The following is a 9,676-nucleotide window of genomic DNA, read 5'->3' on the forward strand; positions in this document are numbered from 1 at the left end:
TATCCATGACGTCACTCCCTCACTGGCATATGTAACATTGCTCTACACTGATTTACACACATATGATTGATTGTCTCTGGGTAATGTGTGTGTAATGCAAAGTGTCCTGACACCCTACACTGGTATGAGGGATCAATCAATCATTCAATCAATCAGGGGTTTATAAAGTGCACTACTCACCCGTGAGGGTCTCAAGGCGCTTGGGGGACGGGGGTGCTGCTCTGGATCAGTCGAAGAGCCAGGTCTTGAGGCACTTCCTGAAGGTGTGCAGAGTGGGTGAGCATCTGATGCTGAATGGGAGCTCATTCCAGGTTTTTGCTGTGACGTAGGAGAAGGCTATTCCACCTGCTCGGGTTCTGCGGATGCATGGAGTCTCGGCCAGGGTAAGGTCAGCAAAGCGGAGTTCCTTTTGGGTACGTGGAAGGAGACTCTTTCGTTGAGGTATTTGGGTCCGATGTTGTGTAGGAATTTGTAGGTGTGGGTGAGTAGCTTGAAGGTCACTCTCTTCTTGATGGGGAGCTAGTGGAGGTCTCCTAGGTGCTGGGTCCTGTGCTCGTGTCGTGGGGTTCCGAGGACGAGTCTGCTGGTTATGAGAGCGGGGGTGATGGTCTTTCTGCATTTGGGAAATCCACTTGAAGGTTTTGCGGAGGATGTGGAGGGAGTTGAAGCAGGTGGAGGCGACAGCGTTGATCTGACGGGTCAAGGTGAGGGAGGAATCTAGAATGATGTTGAGGTTCTGGGCATGGTCCGTTGGGGTGGGAGGGTTTCAGAGGGCAGGGGGCCATCAGGAGCTGTCCCACGACGTGGGGGTGGGTCAGAGGATGAGGACCTCTGTCTTCTCCAAGTTGAGCTTTAGGCAGCTTTTGCTCATCCAGGTCGCGACGTCTTTGATTCCTCCTTGGAAGCTGAGTCTGGTGTCTTCGGGGATCTTCGTAATGGAGAGGATGAGCTGGGTATCGTCGGCATAAGATACTGTGCTGAGCCTATGCTGTCTGACAATGGTGGCGAGGGGGGCCATGTTGATGTAGATGTTGAAGAGTGTGGGGCAGAGCGAGGATCCATGGGGTACTTCACAGTTGATCTCAGTAGGTTCAGAGAGGAAGGGGGGGTGTCTGATCCTTTGGGTTCTGCCGGAGAGAAAGGAGCAGATCCAGTCGAGGGCGGTTCCCCTTATACCAGCTTTGTGGAGTCTGGCTGTAAGAGTCGGATGGGAGCCAGTGTTGAAGGCTGCGGAGAGGTCTAGTAGGATGAGGGCTGCAGTGTGGCCCTGGTCGAGTAGCATCCGGATGTCATCGGTGGCGGCAAGGAGCGTGGTCTTGGTGCTGTGGTTGCTGTGAAATCCAGGCTAGGAGGGTTTGAGGATGGCGTTCTTTTCGATGAAGGTGGTCAGTTGGGTGTTGATGAATCTCTCTGTGACTTTGGCTGCGAAGGGAAGGAGAGAGATGGGCCAGTAGTTTTTCAGGTCTGTCGGGTCGGCCGAGGGTTTCTTGAGGAGGGGCTTGACCTCTGCCCGCTTCCAGTCATTGGGAAAGATGGTGGAATCAAGGGAGGCGTTGGTGGTTCTAGGGCTGGTTTGAATCTGAAAGTGAAGGTGCTCTTTGTTGGAGAGGGGGGTCGCTCATGCTGGAGGTGGAGAGTCGAAGGGAGCTCTTGTGTACGATGGCGAGTCCTCCTCCAGGGCAGTGGGAGCAGTCCTTTCTTTGGATCTTATATCCGTCGGGGATGGTGGTGGTGATGTCGGGGCGGTGGTGGCGTTGGTCCATGTTTCCATTTAGAAGGCGACGTCTGGCACAAGGGTGTCGAACAGGTCCCAGATCTCTATGGCGTGCCTGTATAGGGAACACACGTTGAGGAGGATGCACGTCAGGGCTTTGGTGATATGGGCGTCTGGTGTGGGTTCGGCGGTGGTGGGGGCGCAGTCGATGGTGAAGGATTGTTAGCAGTGTAGGCTGGAGAACTGACCGTGGGTGGTGTTCCGCATCGATTTCTGGCAGGTATTTTTCCTTCCTGGGTTGAGTGCAAGGAGAGAGGCGGAGTTGTAGTGCAGGGGGGTCGTAGATCCAGGGGCCCTGGCTGCAAATGGGTCACGGACTGGCTTGCCTTTGGCGCGCCTGCAGCACGCCCGCTTCGCGCGGCCGCCATTATGTAGGGGAGGGGGTGGGACGAGAGGGTGGGAGGCGGGAGTGGGGGCTGTGCAGGGGGAGGGGCCGCAGGGGCAGCAGCGGCAGGCAAAACTGGCAGTGAGATAAATAAGTTATAAATAACAGGGGCTACTGTAATGAGGAGACACCTAGCAGGCAGTGCAGGATAAAATACGGGCAGAGAAATTGAAAAAAGGGCACCAAGCAGGCAAAGACAGAACCAGCTCCGATGCATGCAGGAGTCAGACTGCAGCCGTGAACCCTCCCCAGGAGGACTCAGCACTGCTGCGTGGCGGCGGTACAGCGGAGCTGCCGGGGAGAGAGCAGACCCAGGCTAGAGGTCCCGGTCTTAAAATTCGTCCACTGTCTCTAGAGCAGGGCCTTGTCTTGAAAATACGGGGCAGGTAGTTACTTGTGATTTTGGTGTTCCTTATTTCCCCTGCTTACCTGCCTCCATTTAGTCAGAGGTCCCCTTACCTCGGGCTATATAACAAATTAAATGCATCTGAAAGAGAGCGGCTATGGAGACTTGAGGGGTCCTGTTAAAAGGTGGTGCTAAGGGAATCCGTGGTGGCGGTGGTCACCACCTCCACCTTGGATGGGGGGACACCAGCAAACATTGTCAAACTGGGCGCCACCAGCACTAAAGCTGCCCCTGCAACTAACATGCTTAAAGAAACATGTGCAGACAACACAATTGCAGGCATACCAGTTCATTCATCCATTCACTCACTCACTCACTTACCCATAAACTCACCCATTCATCCAGCATCCAGCCACTCGTACATTAATCCAGAGCACTCATCCATCTGGCACGTACTTCGTCATCCACTCATTCATCCATCCATGTACGCACTAATTAACTCACTCTTGAAATCATTTAGTAATTCAGGTATTAACCCATTCACCCATCAAATACACCACGTCAGAATATAGAGACTGCGTTCAGTTGTAAAGACAAATCTATTGGATTAACTAATGCTTGCTGAAAGCAGCTCTCCGTGTTTCTATAACTCCCCATGTTTCTATTTTATTTGTGCATAAATCGTCACTTAGTGTGTTTGCTATACACGGTGAGATGCATTGCAGCCTCCCCGCTAGTGTCCCTCCACAGTCTTATGTGTAGGAGCCATGGCCGCAGTTTGGTTTTGAACTTCCTTGAGCCTGAAGTTTTCCGTATCTCGCCGACTATCGCTGTCAGTGCCGAGTTCCGCCCCCCTCTGGCATGCAATGTCACCAAGCCTGTACGGCGAGGGCACGTGACCAGCGAGTTAACAATGTGGAAACGCGCCGGCTTTGTCAATATTTGCCAGCACTGGGACTGGAGGAAAGCTGCAACAGCTTGAACTGACGCAAAAGAGTTCAGCTCCCACAGCTGCACCTCCTCATGAACGCCGATTTCCTCTTTTGACTTATCCTCCCGCTGCAGATGTTGCTTAAAGTCCGAACTGAAGATGAAGGACAGGCTGGAAGAACTGAAGGAGAGAGTTAACGCGGACGATTTTGCAGATTTGGAGGAGAACTTGGCATACGACAACCCGGTCTACAAGGAAAATGAAACCAATTCCATTGAACGTTTTTTCCAAGATGTGGCCGAGCTCTCCTTGGAGCTGAAAAAGCTGGCGGAACTTTCGCAGAGCATTGAAAAGAAGCAGGGGGAAGTGCTGTGCAGCACGACAGAAGCAGCTATAAGCGAAGGCAAGAAGCAGCTCGGGACCCTGAAGAGCACCTTCACCGCGGATGCCACTCTCATCCAGGCGCGCTTGGTGAAAATGAAAGCAGCCATGGCGGAGGACCACAAAAACTGGATGGCTGAGTACCGGATTCGCCAAAGCCAGTTCACGGTAATGACCAATCGATACAGAGATATCATCTCCCAACACTACGCAGAGGAGACGAAGTATGTTGGGAAACTGAAGGATCAGATTAGGAGGCAGGCAGAGCTGGCCGGCTTGGACCTCCAAGCAGATGACATTAATCGGCTGGTGGAAAGCCCCAGGGGACCCCAAATTGTGGGGAGTGACTTAGAGGTGCTGAAGGCTCAGCAGCACCTTGCCCTGGCGCAGGAGCGGCACAAGCAGCTGCTGGACCTTGAAGCCCAAATCACAGAGCTGCACGAACTCTTCCTGCACCTCGACATCTTGGTCTCCGAACAGAACGACGTCATTAACAGCATCGAGCACAATGTCCTCCAGTCTCTGGACTATATCTCGCAGTCCAACGAACAGGTCAAAAAGGCACTGAAGTACGAGCGCCAGTCTCGGATATCGGCAGCCCTCGCTGCCATTTTGGGTCTGTGCGCGTGCTGTACGTGCATGTCTTGTTGTGCGGCTGGGGCAGTGCGCTGAGCAGGAGAATGTCAGAATGTGGGACATTATTTTGACCACAGCGGCGCTGCCAAAGGTCGCATTCTTCACACGGCCTCTTGCGTTTGACCCTCGACCTCTGAAGATCATCACTGTCTAGGCCTGCAGTGCACTGCTGTCGTCAGTACTGCAGGTGTGACTTCTGCTGGTGTCTGGCCCTCAGAGTAACATTTCGACTGGAACAGTGAGCCTTTGTTCCTTGTTGTTGAAAAGACTGTTTTTTATGAAGCTAAGGAAGTGTTGAGTTTCTAAGTACTTTTGTGGGTTGACACTGTCATTAACTTGGAGCCAAAGAAAACGAAGTCAATAATTTTAAGTGGACAGCTAACAGACATGCCTAACATAGGGGCGCCCCTTCACCTCGCCAGTTAGACGAGCAAACATTTTCACTCAGAAGTTATGATGTGCAGTCACCTTTCTTCCTCTCAGTTATTTCATGTATATTTTTGTGCAAGGACAAGATTATGAAGTCTTAACATGTTTTATTATCATGATTTAATGTCCACATAAATGCTAGAAGCACAAGTATTGGTCTTTTGCAGGTATTTGTTCAACAGAAATACACAATATTTTAACTCACTCCAGAATGTGTGGTGTATCGAGGGGACGTTTACATTAGGAATATAAAGGTCAGGGCTTTAAGTGGGCTCGGTCCCACCGGTGCTGAGCACCGGCAGTTGTTTAAAAGAGACCTCGAAACGGGTCTCCATTGGGCTCTGTTTTGTGCCCTGGCACAGGCGGTCAGTGTTTTTGCAGGCCTGCAGTGACAGCAGGCACATCGATGTGCGCTGCTCACTTCTCACTAGTGGAGAAGTTATGGCATGAGGCCATGCCAGGTGAGCGTTGTAGGGGAAGGGAAATCATTTAAAGAGAGACATTTTCTCTCTGGATTTCCCTTCTCTTTTTGAAACCCAGGAGCAGCAACATTGTCGTGGTGTCACCAGGGCTTTAAGTGGAAGCTTTTTCAATATTATATACAAGCCATAGTTGCTGCTTATTTTTCTTATGCAACTAACAACCATTGACAAAGCCAATAGTCCGGACTTGTAGATATGATGTTACTTGTTGTATCACCAAAAACACATGAAACAGCTTGCCCAAACTTTTCAAAACCAGGCCCTAGACAAGGCTCCTAAGGTACATCCATTGTGTTGTATCATACATCTGGATGCAATGACAGAATCACAGAAACAGCAAAATACAAGTTGGGCTGCACACTATCCTAAGCACATATTTTTAGCTTATATGTTTTAAGCCACGCTCTTAATGACATTGGCGACGCCCCTCTGAGAGACCTCCCAGTTTTTTCATCCCACTTAAAGCCCTGATAAAGGAGTTTGCTGGGTGCTGCTTGAATAGAGTCGGCCACTTTTGTTCAGGAGACGAATCAGGCTGGAGGAGCACCCTTGACTGTATTTATTTGTTCATGTGCAAATTATTTGAAAATGGTACATGTCTTCTCTTAGCACAGAAAAGCCAACAGAGAGTTAAGGGTACTACACAAAATATAAAGAAGGAAATGCCTATAAGTGGCAACCACAACTTCTTTTCTATGTATTTATATCCAGAGTGTTTCTCTTCAATTTTTGTACCCCCTGCCATGAGGCTAAATTGGGGGATGCAACATCAATATTTTGTTCGCTATTGATTTTTTGCACACACCTGTTGTGAAACCGAGAGAAAATGGAGTGGTAAAGTGTTGTATTTGCACATATCTTCTTTCTTTAAAAAGTTATGCAGTGGGATGCGATCGCACTAGTTACTTCTCATCAGAGAACAGGAACTTCTGCATTTGTTGATTTAATCTCTCTTTACCTGTTGTCATACTCAGTAAGATTATTATAGACATTCAGATGAGTTATTATTAAGCAGAATGAATACCTTCCTCATCACAAACCATTCACATCATAGATCTGTTCCACGCCCTAGTGTATCAGAGTACAATTAGCACCATTTGGAACATATTGAAGTGTTGATTGAGGTTAGCAGTTTATAATCTTTCTTAGGTTGATAGGGATGAAATTGAGGGCTGTTTATAATGAATGCTCAAACTGAGCGTGCATGCTGCCATCCACCACGCCCACCCTGGGTCTGCCTCTCTCTCACTAATGGGGAACTTTTCTCCCTGCTTCTGAAGAACTGGAGCAGATGACACTTCATATTCAACAAAGAAGCTGTGGTCCCTAAGATACCGCCAGACACCACAGCATTACGAGGTACCGTAGCCCCAGCAACCACCCACCTCGGCAGACTGCTGGCTTCACTGGGTCCAATGGGTGTGGACTAGGTGGACAGGAAGGAAACCCAACACATTGGTGAAAACAATGTTGGTCTCCGCTGGTTGGTTTGACTTTATATCAATAGAGAAAAAAACGGGATCCCATTGTCTCTTGTGGGCAGGATTGGATACTAAGTAGTGATGTCCTTGGCCATTAGTCTTTGAAAGTTGGATGTCTTCCTCCATAAAATTGTTTCCAAATCAATTCTTTCCTCTCTCCATACTCCACAAAAGGATTAACATGAGATTTGTTTGACCAAGTTTCCTTTAGTCTAAATTGTGGGGGCACAAGTAACCATGGAGAATCGATAGTGGGAAATTCAATCCAAACTTCGACTTTCAGTTTCTCCATTTAACTCCTATCTAATTTTCAAATTAGTGGAACACAAACATGTTGTGCAGCTCGAGTGATAAATGAATGGTTTCACAGAGGTGGCATTTTAGCAAAAGACATCCATCTTCTGCTAATGATGTATTTCTTCTAAGGGCCTTTGGTAAGATCCTGTCATTGCTGTTGTACAGTAAATAGTGGATATGTTGAATTTGATTGAATACATTGTTAGTATACTTGTTATTGAAATATCAGTATTTGGGCACATATTGCTACAGTTGTGTGTGCTGCTTCTCCGGTTGGCTGGATACTGTGCGAATTCGGATGCACGTTTAATGAATACAGGTTCATTCCAGTTAATTGGGAATCTTGGTTTGTGTGCACTTATGAACCTGCACGCAACAGGGAATGCACCTGCTTGACAGGCACGCCTGGCAAAGATATTATCCTTCATGCAACACTAAACCTTACCACAGTTTCTCCTATCTTGGAGCCATGCTTAGAAGGGTGTTGACAGAAATTTCATATGAAATATGATAACATCCTGGCGTAGGCCCAGTTTTAAATATGATAGGAATGCTTGACATAGATGTATTTTTGCAAGATGTACTGGGTTGGAAGCTGAAATGGTTGAAGTGTAGCACAGCTTGTCAACATAACCCCAGCGTTTGGGAGCCATCTTAACTAACCAACTGCTTTGCGGACAGGCTAACAAGGTTGCTGTGTGGGCGACTACCACCATACATCAAACTCCTAATGGCTCAGTTTTATCTCCTTGTGAACACAGAAATCATCTATTTTTAAGGCACTGATTCTTTAAAATGATTTCAGTGTTTGCCTCTCTGAAACATAAAAAAGCACCCACTCTTGAGAAACCGCACATTTGCTCCAATGGATACCTATTTTGCGGATTGTTTTCATTGGTTCATGCTACTATGCGTTTACATGTAAAGAACAAATCTAGTAATCGTCTTTCTCTGTGTTCCCTTGCCCTTCCATTTGAAATGTAATGGGAGTATTCCTGTGTGTTTAATAGTATTTAAAGAAAATCCTGCTGTGATAACATCTTGTGGGAATTTGTAACTGATGGGCCAAGGAAATGTACAATTTTCTGGTTCATTGTTATATTGAAAAAGTCATTTTATGACCTACAGTAAAGCAACATTTGTTTACCTAACATTCTTGCCTGTCTGTCTGATACTTTGTTCAACTTTGTTAGTGCTATAGCTTTCTCTGCCACATTTAGAGACTGACAGACAAACACACATGCCCCATAACCCCGAGGCAATGACAAATAAAATATGTAGCCCAATCACTCATAAACACATATTCACACATCACTACAATTCAAAGGCCAAATTCGAGTTTATAAGCACAGTACAGCACAATTGTCATGACAAAACACCTTTCACTGCCACATAGATTGCATGCAACATTTACTTTACACAGGGAAACGACTCTCCTAATAGGCATGCAGTTTCTTCAATGTGATATTACCATACTGTTCAATTTTAACTTCTTGCATCCTGGTTTGGTTAAATGTCTTTTATTCCAACAAGTACATATGGAAAAATCCCTGGCATATACCATACATTGTATTGTCTTGTAATTGCATTTTTATAGCACTTACTACCCCTGACGAGGCTTCAGAACACTTTTTCAGCGAGTAGCACGCTACTCTGGGACCCATAGAGGATTAGTGTTGAATTAGTAAAGTGAAACATGCAAGTACATTTTAAGTGGTGGATATGTTAGTCAGTTATTTGGATTCAGAAGGATAGCAGAAGGATAGAAGAGGAAAGAAGGTTTGTATTTATATCGCTCTTCTAACCCCTGATGGGGTGTTGAAGCGCTTTTTTTGGCGAGTAGCACGCTACTCCGGAAACCCATAAAGGATTAGTGGTGAATTAGTATGGTGAAATATGAAAGTAATTTGAGTGGTGGATATTATTCAGTTATTTGGAGTGAGAAGGATAGCGGAGGGATAGAAGGGAAAGAAAGGTTTGCATTCATATAGCGCCTGTTACCTTTGATGGGGTATTGAAGTGCTTTTCTGGCGAGTAGCAGGCTACTCCGGAACCCATAAAGGATTAGTGTTGAAAATTAGTATAGTGAAATATAAAAGTAATTTGAGTGGTGGATATTAGTCAGTTATTTGGAGTGAGAAGGATAGCGGAGGGATACAAGGGAAAAAAGGTTTGCATTTATATAGTGCTTGTAGCCCTGATGAGGTGTTGAAACGCTTTGTTGGCGAGTAGCACGCTACTCTGGAACTCATAAAGGATTAGTAGTGAATTAGTATAGTGGAATATGGAATTAGAGAAGTGAACATGCTAGTCTGTTATTTTGATTGGAAAGAATAGTGGAGGGATAGAATAGTGAAGGATTTCTATTTTTAGGTCATAGCCGTAGGAGGAGGCTTTTATATGAGTAAAAAGGGTTTTGAAGGGGAAGAGTCAGAAAGAAGAGTTTAGAAAGGTTTATTTTGTGGGATCTGTATAGGAAAAGAGGTGTCACATGTTTCAAGGAGGGGTAGAGTAGGAGAGAGTCAAGAAAGGGT

The 9,676-nt window shown here is 46.6% G+C and overlaps 1 protein-coding gene across 1 annotated transcript; it reads left to right on the forward strand.

Moving 5' to 3' along the window:
• Positions 1–3,470: 3,470 nt before the first annotated feature.
• On the forward strand, positions 3,471–8,293 carry LOC144829397 (syntaxin-3-like). Its single transcript, XM_078688512.1, has one exon. It carries the CDS (start codon positions 3,596–3,598, stop codon positions 4,487–4,489), a length of 894 nt encoding a protein of 297 aa, XP_078544638.1. The 5' UTR covers positions 3,471–3,595; the 3' UTR covers positions 4,490–8,293.
• The last annotated feature ends 1,383 nt before the right edge of the window (positions 8,294–9,676 follow it).

Source organism: Lissotriton helveticus, chromosome 4_1 (genome assembly GCF_964261635.1).
Source record: "Lissotriton helveticus chromosome 4_1, aLisHel1.1, whole genome shotgun sequence".
Classification (NCBI taxonomy): Eukaryota; Metazoa; Chordata; class Amphibia; order Caudata; family Salamandridae; genus Lissotriton; species Lissotriton helveticus.